This window comes from Entelurus aequoreus, linkage group LG06 (assembly GCF_033978785.1).
Source record: "Entelurus aequoreus isolate RoL-2023_Sb linkage group LG06, RoL_Eaeq_v1.1, whole genome shotgun sequence".
In the NCBI taxonomy this organism is placed as follows: domain Eukaryota; kingdom Metazoa; phylum Chordata; class Actinopteri; order Syngnathiformes; family Syngnathidae; genus Entelurus; species Entelurus aequoreus.
This window is the reverse complement of record NC_084736.1, coordinates 34,389,092-34,403,517: the sequence shown is the minus strand read 5'-3', so window position 1 is coordinate 34,403,517 and position 14,426 is coordinate 34,389,092. Positions and strand designations below refer to the sequence as shown.

General features: G+C 33.6%; 1 protein-coding gene and 1 long non-coding RNA gene across 4 annotated transcripts in view; one reads left to right on the top strand and one right to left on the bottom strand.

The window, feature by feature from the left end:
- LOC133652160 (potassium voltage-gated channel subfamily C member 1-like) overlaps window positions 1-14,426 on the top strand; it is a 152,419-nt gene that overhangs the window by 50,167 nt on the left and 87,826 nt on the right. For all 3 annotated transcript variants that reach the window (XM_062050593.1, XM_062050592.1, XM_062050594.1), the window contains exon 2: window positions 13,372-13,503. In XM_062050593.1, the coding sequence (XP_061906577.1) occupies window positions 13,372-13,503 (132 nt within the window). The remainder of the gene's footprint in view (window positions 1-13,371; window positions 13,504-14,426) is intronic.
- Window positions 1-14,426, bottom strand: part of LOC133652164 (uncharacterized) — a 43,786-nt gene that overhangs the window by 4,129 nt on the left and 25,231 nt on the right. Inside the window, exon 2 of the long non-coding RNA XR_009826530.1 lies at window positions 13,353-13,454. This is a non-coding gene — a long non-coding RNA (uncharacterized LOC133652164). The remainder of the gene's footprint in view (window positions 1-13,352; window positions 13,455-14,426) is intronic.

Below are 14,426 nucleotides of genomic sequence, written 5' to 3'. Positions count from 1 at the left end.
ACTAGAAGCGTATCGTACAAGTACTAGAAGCGTATCGTACAAGTACTAGGAGCGTATCGTACAAGTACTAGAAGCATATCGTACAAGTACTAGGAACGTATTGTATCAGTACTAGGAGCGTATCGTATCAGTACTAGGAACGTATCGTATCAGTACTAGGAGCGTATCGTATCAGTACTAGGAGCATGTCGTACAAGTGCTAGGAGCGTATTGTACAAGTACTAGGAGCGTATCGTATCAGTACTAGGAGTGTATCGTATCAGTACTAGGAGCGTATCGTACAAGTACTAGGAGACAATACAGGGACATCGGTGACTCAGCATGATTTTATGAAGGTATGCGGACAAAAGCGAGCAAGGAAGCCCGGCTGCGTACAGGTCTAGAACTGCGTACGGGTCTAGAACTGCGTACGAGTATAGAACTGCATACAGGTCTAGAACTAAATGCTGACTAAGGTTAAACTTCTACCGACCGAGTCCGTAACATTTAAACGCTGGATCCTCGACGTGTGTACTGTACATGTGTATACTGACAAGTGATGCTCTAGTCATACAGTAGAAGGCTAAGCTAGCTGCAAAACAACTCGAGCTGACATTGCTAACGTATCATTCACACATTTCTAGCCTGCTAGCTGTTATTACTTACCATTCTATTGCCTCCTCCTTTGCCATAAATAGTAGACATGAAAATTATATACTGGGAAAATCTTCTTATGGAAGTTTGTGTACATGATACATCACATGTATTATTGTTTTAGTTCATGTTGGACAATAAACTACTGTGTTGATGACAAGTGTGAATAATGGTGGGTTAATGTTTTAGTTCATGCTGGACACTAAACTACTGTATTAAAGACAAGTATGAATAATGGAGGGTTATTGTTTTAGTTCATGTTGGAAACTAAACTACTGTATTGATGACAAGTATGAATAATGGTGTGTTATTGTTTTAGTTCATGTTGGACAATAAACTACTGTATTGATGACAAGTGTGAATAATGGAGGGTTATTGTTTTAGTTCATGTTAGACACTAAACTACTGTATTGATGACAAGTGTGAATAATGGTGTGTTATTGTTTTAGTTCATGTTGGACACTAAACTACTGTATTGATGACAAGTGTGAATAACGCAGTATTATTGTTTTAGTTCATGTTGAATATTAAACTACCGTATTGATGACAAGTGTGAAAAATGGAGTGTTAGTAATTTAGTTAATGTTGGACAATAAGCTACTGTATTGATGACAAGTGTGAATAATGTAGTGTTATTGTTTTAGTTCATGTTGGACACTAAACTACTGTATTGATGACAAGTGTGAATAATGGAGTGTTATTGTTTTAGTTCATGTTGGACAATTAAAATACTGTATGGATGACAAGTGTAAATAATGGTGCTTTATTGTTTTAGTTCATGTTGGACACTAAACTACTGTATTAATGACAAGTGGGAATAATGGTGTGTTATTGTTTTAGTTCATGTTGGACACTAAACTACTGTATTGATGACAAGTGGGAATAACGCAGAATAAATGTTTTAGTTCATGTCGGACACTAAACTACTGTATTGATGACAAGTATCAATAATGGTGTGTTATTGTTTTAGTTCATGTTGGACACTGAACTACAGTATTGATGACAAGTGTGAATATTGCAGTGTTATTGTTTTAGTTCATTTTTGAAAATTAAATTACTGTGTTGATGACACGTGTAAATAATGGTGTGTTATTGTTTTAGTTCATGTTGAACACTAAACTACTGTATTGATGACAAGTGTGAATAATGGAGGGTTATTGTTTTAGTTCATGTTGGACACTAAACTACTGTATTGATGACAAGTGGGAATAATGGAGTGTTATTGTTTTAGTTCATGTTGTAAACTAAACTACTGTATTGATGACAAGTGGGAATAACGCAGAATAAATGTTTTAGTTCATGTCGGACACTAAACTACTGTATTGATGACAAGTATCAATAATGGTGTGTTATTGTTTTAGTTCATGTTGGACACTGAACTACAGTATTGATGACAAGTGTGAATATTGCAGTGTTATTGTTTTAGTTCATTTTTGAAAATTAAATTACTGTGTTGATGACACGTGTAAATAATGGTGTGTTATTGTTTTAGTTCATGTTGAACACTAAACTACTGTATTGATGACAAGTGTGAAAAATGGAGTGTTGTTTTAGTTCATGTTGGACACTAAACTACTGTATTGATGACAAGTGTGAATAATGGAGGGTTATTGTTTTAGTTCATGTTGGACACTAAACTACTGTATTGATGACAAGTGTGAATAATGGTGTGTTATTGTTTTAGTTCATATTGGACACTAAACTACTGTATTGACGACAAGTGTGAATAATGCAGTATTATTGTTTTAGTTCATGTTGGACACTAAACTACTGTATTGATGACAAGTGTGAATAATGCAGTATTGTTTTAGTTCATGTTGGACACTAAACTACTGTATTAATGACAAGTGGGAATAATGGTGTGTTATTGTTTTAGTTCATGTTGGACACTAAACTACTGTATTGATGACACGTGGGAATAACACAGAATAAATGTTTTAGTTCATGTCGGACACTAAACTACTGTATTGATGAAAAGTATCAATAATGGTGTGTTATTCTTTTAGTTCATGTTGGACACTGAACTACAGTATTGATGACAAGTGTGAATAATGAAGTGTTATTGTTTTAGTTCATTTTGGACAATTAAATTACTGTGTTGACACATGTAAATAATTTTGTGTGTTATTGTTCTAGTTCATGTTCAACATTAAACTACTGTATTGATGACAAGTGTGAATAATGGAGGGTTATTGTTTTAGTTCATGTTGGACACTAAACTACTGTATTGATGACAAGTGTGAATAATGGTGTGTTATTGTTTTAGTTCATGTTGGACACTTAACTACTGTACTGATGACAAGTGTGAATAATGGAGTGTTATTGTTTTAGTTCATGTTGGACATGATGACAAGAGTGAATAACGGAGTATTATTGTTTTAGTTCATGTTGTAAACTAAACTACTGTATTGATGACAAGTGTGAATAATGGTGTGTTATTTTTTTAGTTCATGTTGGATACTAAACTACTGTATTAAAGACAAGTGTGAATAATGGAGGGTTATTGTTTTGTTCATGTTGGACACTAAACTACTGCATTGATGACAAGTGTGAATAATGGTGTGTTATTGTTTTAGTTCATGTTGGACACTAAACTACTGTATTGATGACAAGTGTGAATAACGCAGTATTATTGTTTAAGTTCATGTTGGACACTGAACTACTGTATTGATGACAAGTGTGAATAATGTAGTGTTATTGTTTTAGTTCATGTTGGACACCAAATTACTGTATTGATGACAAGTGTGAATAATGGACTGTTATTGTTTTAGTTCATGTTGGACACTGAACTACTGAATTGATGACAAGTGTCAATAATGTAGTTTCATTGTTTTAGTTCATGTTTGACACTAAACTACTGTATTCATGACAAGTGTGAATAATGCAGTATTATTGTTTTAGTTCATGTTGGACACTAAACTACTATATTACTGATAAGTGTAAATAATGGTGCGTTATTGTTTTAGTTCATGTTGGGCACTAAACTACTGTATTGATGACAAGTGTGAATATCGCAGTATTGTTTTAGTTCATGTTGGACACTAAACTACTGTATTGATGACAAGTGTGAATAATGTAGTGTTATTGTTTTAGTTCATGTTGGACACTGAACTACTGTTTTGATGACAAGAGTGAATAATGCAGTATTATTGTTTTAGTTCATTTTGGACACTAAACTACTGCATTGATGACAAGGGTGAATACCGGTGTGTTTTTGTTTCAGTTCATGTTGGACACTAAACTACTGTATTAATGACAAGTGTGAATAATGCAGTATTATTGTTTTAGTTCATGTTGGACACTAAACTACTGTATTAATGACAAGTGTGAATAATGGTGTGTTATTGTTTTAGTTCATGTTGGACACTGAACTACTGTATTGATGACAAGTGTGAATAATGGTGTGTTATTGTTTTGGTTCATGTTGGACACTAAATTACTGTATTGATGACAAGTGTCAATAATGGTGTGTTATTGTTTTAGTTCATGTTGGACACTAAACTACTGTATTGATGACAAGTGTGAATAATGCAGTATTATTGTTTTAGTTCATGTTGGACACTAAACTACTGTATTGATGACAAGTGTGAATAATGGTGTGTTATTGTTTTAGTTCATGTTGGACAATAAGCTACTGTATTGATGACAAGTGTGAATAATGGAGTGTTATTGTTTTAGTTCATGTTGGACACTAAACTACTGTATCGATGGCAAGTGTGAATAATGGACTGTTATTGTTTTAGTTCATGTTGGACACTAAACTACTTTATTGATGACAAGGGTGAAAAATGGTGTGTTATTGTTTTAGTTCATGTTGGACACTAAACTACTGTATTAATGACAAGTGTGAATAATGTAGTGTTATTGTTTTAGTTCATGTTGGACACTAAACTACTGTATTGATTACAAGTGTGACTAATGGAGTGTTATTGTTTTAGTTCACGTTGGATACTAAACTACTGTATTGATGACAAGTGTGAATAGTGGAGTGTTTTTTTTTAGTTCATGTCGGACACTAAACTACTGTACTGATGATTAGTGTGAATAACGCAGTAATATTGCTTTAGTTCATGTTGGACACTAAACTACTGTATTGATGACAAGTGTGAATAATGCAATATTACTGTTTTAGTTCATGTTGGACACTTAACTACTGTTTTGATGACAAGTGTGAATAATGGACTGTTATTGTTTTAGTTCATGTTGGACACTGAACTACTGTTTTGATGACAGGAGGGAATAATGCAGTATTATTGTTTTAGTTCATTTTAGACACTAAACTACTGCATTGATGACAAGGGTGAATACTGGTGTGTTTTTGTTTCAGTTCATGTTGGACACTAAACTACTGTATTTATGACAAGTGTGAATAACGCAGTATAATTGTTTTAGTTAATGTTGGACACTAAACTACTGTATTGATGACAAGTGTGAATAATGGAGTGTTAGTAATTTAGTTAATGTTGGACACTAAGCTACTGTATTGATGACAAGTGTGAATAATGGAGTGTTATTGTTTTAGTTCATGTTGGACACTAAACTACTTTATTGATGACAAGGGTGAAAAATGGTGTGTTATTGTTTTAGTTCATGTTGGACACTAAACTACTGTATTAATGACAAGTGTGAATAATGTAGTGTTATTTTTTTAGTTCATGTTGGACACTAAACTACTGTATTGATTACAAGTGTGACTAATGGAGTGTTATTGTTTTATTTCACGTTGGATACTAAACTACTGTATTGATGACAAGTGTGAATAATGGAGTGTTTTTTTTTTAGTTCATGCCGGACACTAAACTACTGTATTGATGACAAGTGTGAATAATGCAATATTACTGTTTTAGTTCATGTTGGACACTTAACTACTGTTTTGATGACAAGAGTGAATAATGTAGTGTTATTGTTTTAGTTCATGTTGGACACTAAACTACTGTATTGATGACAAGTGTGAATAATGGACAGTTATTGTTTTAGTTCATGTTGGACACTGAACTACTGTTTTGATGACACGAGTGAATAATGCAGTATTATTGTTTTAGTTCATTTTGGACACTAAACTACTGCATTGATGACAAGGGTGAATACTGGTGTGTTTTTGTTTCAGTTCATGTTGAACACTAAACTACTGTATTTATGACAAGTGTGAATAACGCAGTATAATTGTTTTAGTTAATGTTGGACACTAAACTACTGTATTGATTACAAGTGTGAATATTGGTGTGTTATTGTTTTAGTTCATATTGGACACTAAATTACTGTGTTGACGACAAGTGTGAATAATGCAGTATTATTGTTTTAGTTCATGTTGGACACTAAACTACTGTATTGATGATTAGTGTGAATAACGCAGTAATATTGTTTTAGTTCATGTTGGACACTAAACTACTGTATTGATGACAAGTGTGAATAATGCAATATTACTGTTTTAGTTCATGTTGGACACTTAACTACTGTATTCATGACAAGTGTGAATAATGCAGTATTATTGTTTTAGTTCATGTTGGACACTAAACTACTGTATTACTGATAAGTGTGAATAATAGTGTGTTATTGTTTTAGTTCATGTTGGGCACTAAACTACTGTATTGATGACAAGTGTGAATATCGCAGTATTGTTTTAGTTCATGTTGGACACTAAACTACTGTATTGATGACAAGTGTGAATAATGTAGTGTTATTGTTTTGGTTCATGTTGGACATTAAACTACTATATTGATGACAAGTGTGAATAATGGACTGTTATTGTTTTAGTTCATGTTGGACACTGAACTACTGTTTTGATGACAAGAGTGAATAATGCAGTATTATTGTTTTAGTTCATTTTGGACACTAAACTACTGCATTGATGACAAGGGTGAATACCGGTGTGTTTTTGTTTCAGTTCATGTTGGACACTAAACTACTGTATTGATGACAAGTGTGAATAATGCAATATTATTGTTTTAGTTCATGTTGGACACTAAACTACTGTATTTATGACAAGTGTGAATAATGCAGTATTATTGTTTTAGTTCATGTTGGACACTAAACTACTGTATTAATGACAAGTGTGAATAATGGTGTGTTATTGTTTTAGTTCATGTTGGACACTAAACTACTGTATTGATGACAAGTGTGAATAATGGACTGTTATTGTTTTAGTTCATGTTGGACACTGAACTACTGTTTTGATGACACGAGTGAATAACGCAGTATAATTGTTTTAGTTAATGTTGGACACTAAACTACTGTATTGATTACAAGTGTGAATATTGGTGTGTTATTGTTTTAGTTCATATTGGACACTAAACTACTGTATTGACGACAAGTGTGAATAATGCAGTATTATTGTTTTAGTTCATGTTGGACACTAAACTACTGTATTGATGACGAGTGTGAATAATGCAGTATTGTTTTAGTTCATGTTGGACACTAAACTACTGTATTAATGACAAGTGGGAATAATGGTGTGTTATTGTTTTAGTTCATGTTGGACACTAAACTACTGTATTGATGACAAGTGGGAATAACGCAGAATAAATGTTTTAGTTCATGTCGGACACTAAACTACTGTATTGATGACAAGTGTGAATAACGCAGTATTATTGTTTTAGTTCATGTTGGATACTAAACTACCGTATTGATGACAAGTGTGAATAATGGAGTGCTAGTAATTTAGTTAATGTTGGACACTAAGCTACTGTATTGATGACAAGTGTGAATAATGGAGTGTTATTGTTTTAGTTCATGTTGGACACTAAACTACTGTATCGATGGCAAGTGTGAATAATGGACTGTTATTGTTTTAGTTCATGTTGGACACTAAACTACTTTATTGATGACAAGGGTGAAAAATGGTGTGTTATTGTTTTAGTTCATGTTGGACACTAAACTACTGTATTAATGACAAGTGTGAATAATGTAGTGTTGTTGTTTTAGTTCATGTTGGACACTAAATTACTGTATTGATAACAAGGGTGAAAAATGGTGTGTTATTGTTTTAGTTCATGTTGGACACTAAACTACTGTATTAATGACAAGTGTGAATAATGTAGTGTTATTGTTTTAGTTCACGTTGGATACTAAACTACTGTATTGATGACAAGTGTGAATAATGGAGTGTTTTTTTTTAGTTCATGTCGTACACTAAACTACTGTATTGGTGATTAGTGTGAATAACGCAGTAATATTGTTTTAGTTCATGTTGGACACTAAACTACTGTATTGATGACAAGTGTGAATAATGCAATATTACTGTTTTAGTTCATGTTGGACACTTAACTACTGTTTTGATGACAAGTGTGAATAATGGACTGTTATTGTTTTAGTTCATGTTGGACACTGAACTACTGTTTTGATGACACGAGTGAATAATGCAGTATTATTGTTTTAGTTAATTTTGGACACTAAACTACTGCATTGATGACAAGGGTGAATACTGGTGTGTTTTTGTTTCAGTTCATGTTGGACACTAAACTACTGTATTTATGACAAGTGTGAATAACGCAGTATAATTGTTTTAGTTAATGTTGGACACTAAACTACTGTATTGATTACAAGTGTGAATATTGGTGTGTTATTGTTTTAGTTCATATTGGACACTAAACTACTGTATTGACGACAAGTGTGAATAATGCAGTATTATTGTTTTAGTTCATGTTGGACACTAAACTACTGTATTGATGACAAGTGTGAATAATGCAGTATTGTTTTAGTTCATGTTGGACACTAAACTACTGTATTAATGACAAGTGGGAATAATGGTGTGTTATTGTTTTAGTTCATGTTGGACACTAAACTACTGTATTGATGACAAGTGGGAATAACGCAGAATAAATGTTTTAGTTCATGTCGGACACTAAACTACTGTATTGATGACAAGTATCAATAATGGTGTGTTATTGTTTTAGTTCATGTTGGACACTGAACTACAGTATTGATGACAAGTGTGAATAATGAAGTGTTATTGTTTTAGTTCATTTTGGACAATTAAATTACTGTGTTGATGACACGTGTAAATAATGGTGTGTTATTGTTTTAGTTCATGTTGAACACTAAACTACTGTATTGATAACAAGTGTGAATAATGGAGGGTTATTGTTTTAGTTCATGTTGGACACTAAACTACTGTATTGATGACAAGTGTGAATAATGGTGTGTTATTGTTTTAGTTCATGTTGGACACTTAACTACTGTATTGATGACAAGTGTGAATAATGTAGTGTTATTGTTTTAGTTCATGTTGGACACTAAATTACTGTATTGATGACAAGTGTGAATAATGGACTGTTATTGTTTTAGTTCATGTTGGACACTGAACTACTGAATTGATGACAAGTGTCAATAATGTAGTGTCATTGTTTTAGTTCATGTTTGACACTAAACTACTGTATTCATGACAAGTGTGAATAATGCAGTATTATTGTTTTAGTTCATGTTGGACACTAAACTACTGTATTACTGATAAGTGTGAATAATGGTGTGTTATTGTTTTAGTTCATGTTGGACACTTAACTACTGTATTGATGACAAGTGTGAATAATGTAGTGTTATTGTTTTAGTCCATGTTGGACACTAAATTACTGTATTGATGACAAGTGTGAATAATGTAGTGTTATTGTTTTAGTTCATGTTGGACATTAAACTACTATATCGATGACAAGTGTGAATAATGGACTGTTATTGTTTTAGTTCATGTTGGACACTGAACTACTGTTTTGATGACAAGAGTGAATAATGCAGTATTATTGTTTTAGTTCATTTTGGACACTAAACTACTGCATTGATGACAAGGGTGAATACCGGTGTGTTTTTGTTTCAGTTCATGTTGGACACTAAACTACTGTATTGATGACAGGTGTGAATAATGCAATATTATTGTTTTAGTTCATGTTGGACACTAAACTACTGTATTTATGACAAGTGTGAATAATGCAGTATTATTGTTTTAGTTCATGTTGGACACTAAACTACTGTATTAATGACAAGTGTGAATAATGGTGTGTTATTGTTTTAGTTCATGTTGGACACTAAACTACTGTATTGATGACAAGTGGGAATAACGCAGTATTATTGTTTTAGTTCATGTTGGACACTAAACTACTGTATTAATGACAAGTGTGAATAATGCAGTATTATTGTTTTAGTTCATGTTGGACACTAAACTACTGTATTAATGACAAGTGTGAATAATGGTGTGTTATTGTTTTAGTTCATGTTGGACACTAAACTACTGTATTGATGACAAGTGGGAATAACGCAGTATTATTGTTTTAGTTCATGTTGGACACTAAACTACTGTATTGATGACAAGTGTGAATAATGGTGTGTTATTGTTTTAGTTCATGTTGGACACTTAACTACTGTATTAATGACAAGTGGGAATAATGGTGTGTTATTGTTTTAGTTCATGTTGGACACTGAACTACTGAATTGATGACAAGTGTCAATAATGTAGTGTCATTGTTTTAGTTCATGTTTGACACTAAACTACTGTATTCATGACAAGTGTGAATAATGCAGTATTTTTGTTTTAGTTCATGTTGGACACTAAACTACTGTATTACTGATAAGTGTGAATAATGGTGTGTTATTGTTTTAGTTCATGTTGGACACTTAACTACTGTATTGATGACAAGTGTGAATAATGTAGTGTTATTGTTTTAGTCCATGTTGGACACTAAATTACTGTATTGATGACAAGTGTGAATAATGTAGTGTTATTGTTTTAGTTCATGTTGGACATTAAACTACTATTTCGATGACAAGTGTGAATAATGGACTGTTATTGTTTTAGTTCATGTTGGACACTGAACTACTGTTTTGATGACAAGAGTGAATAATGCAGTATTATTGTTTTAGTTCATTTTGGACACTAAACTACTGCATTGATGACAAGGGTGAATACCGGTGTGTTTTTGTTTCAGTTCATGTTGGACACTAAACTACTGTATTGATGACAAGTGTGAATAATGCAATATTATTGTTTTAGTTCATGTTGGACACTAAACTACTGTATTTATGACAAGTGTGAATAATGCAGTATTATTGTTTTAGTTCATGTTGGACACTAAACTACTGTATTAATGACAAGTGTGAATAATGGTGTGTTATTGTTTTAGTTCATGTTGGACACTAAACTACTGTATTGATGACAAGTGGGAATAACGCAGTATTATTGTTTTAGTTCATGTTGGACACTAAACTACTGTATTAATGACAAGTGTGAATAATGCAGTATTATTGTTTTAGTTCATGTTGGACACTAAACTACTGTATTAATGACAAGTGTGAATAATGGTGTGTTATTGTTTTAGTTCATGTTGGACACTAAACTACTGTATTGATGACAAGTGGGAATAACGCAGTATTATTGTTTTAGTTCATGTTGGACACTAAACTACTGTATTGATGACAAGTGTGAATAATGCAGTATTATTGTTTTAGTTTATGTTGGATACTAAACTACCGTATTGATGACAAGTGTGAATAATGGAGTGTTAGTAATTTAGTTAATGTTGGACACTAAACTACTGTATTGATGACAAGTGTGAATAATGGAGTGTTATTGTTTTAGTTCATGTTGGACACTAAACTACTGTATCGATGGCAAGTGTGAATAATGGACTGTTTTTGTTTTAGTTCATGTTGGACACTAAACTACTTTATTGATGACAAGGGTGAAAAATGGTGTGTTATTGTTTTAGTTCATGTTGGACACTAAACTACTGTATTAATGACAAGTGTGAATAATGTAGTGTTATTGTTTTAGTTCATGTTGGACACTAAACTACTGTATTGATTACAAGTGTGACTAATGGAGTGTTATTGTTTTAGTTCACGTTGGATACTAAGTACTGTATTGAAGACAAGTGTGAATAATGGAGTGTTTTTCTTTTAGTTCATGTCGGACACTAAACTACTGTATTGATGATTAGTGTGAATAACGCAGTAATATTGTTTTAGTTCATGTTGGACACTAAACTACTGTATTGATGACAAGTGTGAATAATGCAATATTACTGTTTTAGTTCATGTTGGACACTTAACTACTGTTTTGATGACAAGTGTGAATAATGTAGTGTTATTGTTTTAGTTCATGTTGGACACTAAACTACCGTATTGATGACAAGTGTGAATAATGGACTGTTATTGTTTTAGTTCATGTTGGACACTGAACTACTGTTTTGATGACAAGAGTGAATAATGCAGTATTATTGTTTTAGTTCATTTTGGACACTAAACTACTGCATTGATGACAAGGGTGAATATTGGTGTGTTTTTGTTTCAGTTCATGTTGGACACTAAACTACTGTATTTATGACAAGTGTGAATAACGCAGTATAATTGTTTTAGTTAATGTTGGACACTAAACTACTGTATTGATTACAAGTGTGAATAATGGACTGTTATTGTTTTAGTTCATGTTGTAAACTAATTTACTGTTGATGACAAGAGTGAATAATGCAGTATTATTGTTTTAGTTCATTTTGGACACTAAACTACTGCATTGATGACAAGGGTGAATACTGGTGTGTTTTTGTTTCAGTCCATGTTGGACACTAAACTACTGTATTTATGACAAGTGTGAATAACGCAGTATTATTGTTTTAGTTCATGTTGGACACTAAACTGCTGTATTGATGACAAGTGTGAATAACGCAGTGTTATTGTTTTACTTCTTGTTGGACACTAAACTACTGCATTGATGACAAGTGTGAACAATGGTGTGTTATTGTTTTAGTTCATCTTGTAAACTAAACTACTGTATCGATGACAATAGTGAATAATGGACTGTTATTGTTTTAGTTCATGTTGCACACTATACTACCGTATTGATGACAACATGATGATATTTGAGGATTGTTTGCATGAATTGATAAACACATTTGAGGACTTCATAGATAACAGTATAGTTCAACCTGGTGACTGATGCGGGTGCTGCTCCATTCTTTTATTTTGTATGTGAGTGCATACACAGTTTTTTTCTGGTGGAAAACATTCACACACACACACACACACACACACACACACACACACACACACACACACACACACACACACACACACACACACACACACACACACACACACACACACACACACACACACACACACACACACACACACACACACACACACACACACACACACACACACACACACACACACACACACACACACACACACACACACACACACACACACACACACAAAGAAGCAAGCATCAGACTGCAGTGTCTAAAAGGGTCGGTAAAAAGAGAGAGGATGGGGAATAAATGGTAGGGTAAGGGAATGCTGCAGCAGAACTGGAACAGTATCACACACACACACACACGCACGCACACGCACGCACACACACACTGCACCTGACATACATGAATGATTTTCGCTAATGAAATGGAGGTGTAAACATTGTAATAATCCTTTAGACCGACAACTGTCATGTCTGTTCTAATTACAGATATAAATATTTATATTTATAGATATTGAATATGTGTGTACGTTATGTTTCCTCATCTAGTATCTGACATGTCTTTGCAGCAGAGGACATGTTTTCAAGGCCGCCCCCTAGTGGAAGCTCTTCCGCATCACATCTGCTCATGGTGCAATGCTCACATCATCATCATCATCATCATCATCATCCTCATCCTCATCCTCACCAGAGTACTCTGAGGATGCAGTATTCCGCCTGCAAGGAGACAGTAGAGTACACACAAATGAGTATAAGGTTGTACCTCCCCCCTCTCTCTGCAGTACGTGGCGTTTGGTTCGCTGTTCTTCATCCTGCTCTCCATCTCCACCTTCTGCCTGGAGACCCACGAGGTCTTCAACACCATCTACAACAAGACGGAGAATGTCACCGTGGGCAACGTGACGCGTGAGGAGGTACTCCTTCCACACTCGCTGACTTCCAACAATCTTTGTAAACAATGACTACCAACATGGCCGCAAAAAATCTTTGTAAACAATAACTTCAAACATGGCCAATGACCAATTTTGTAAACAATGACTTCCAACATGGCCGCCAACAATCTTTGTAAACAATGACTTCAAACATGGCCAATGACAATCTTTGTAAACAATGACTTCCAACATGGCCGCCAACAATCTTTGTAAACAATAACTTCAAACATGGCCAATGACAATCTTTGTAAACAATGACTTCAAACATGCCCTCCAACAATCTTTGTAAACAATGACTTTTAACATTGCCGCCAACAATCTTTTTAAACTAACTTCAAGCATGGCCAATGACATCTTTGTAAACAATGACTTCCAACATGAACACCGACAATCTTTGTAAACAATGACTTCCAACATGGCCGCCGACAATCTTTGTAAACTGACTTCAAACATGGCCGCAAACAATCTTTGTAAACAATAACTTTAAACGTGGCCAATGACAATCTTTGTAAACAACAACTTCAAACATGGCCAATGGCAATCTTTGTAAACAATGACTTCAAACATGGCCAATGACAATATTTGTAAACAATGACTTCAAACATGGCCAATGACAATATTTGTAAACAATAACTTCAAACATGGCCAATGACAATCTTTGTAAACAATAACTTCAATGGCAATCTTTATAAACAATAACTTCAAACATGGCCAATGACAATCTTTGTAAACAATGACTTCCAACATGGCCACCAACAATCTTTGTAAACAATAACTTCAAACATGGCAAATGACAATCTTTGTAAACCAGACTTCAAACATGGCCGCCAACAATCTTTGTAAACAGTGACTTCAAACATGGCCGCCAACAATCTTTGTAAACAATAACTTCAAACATGGCCAAT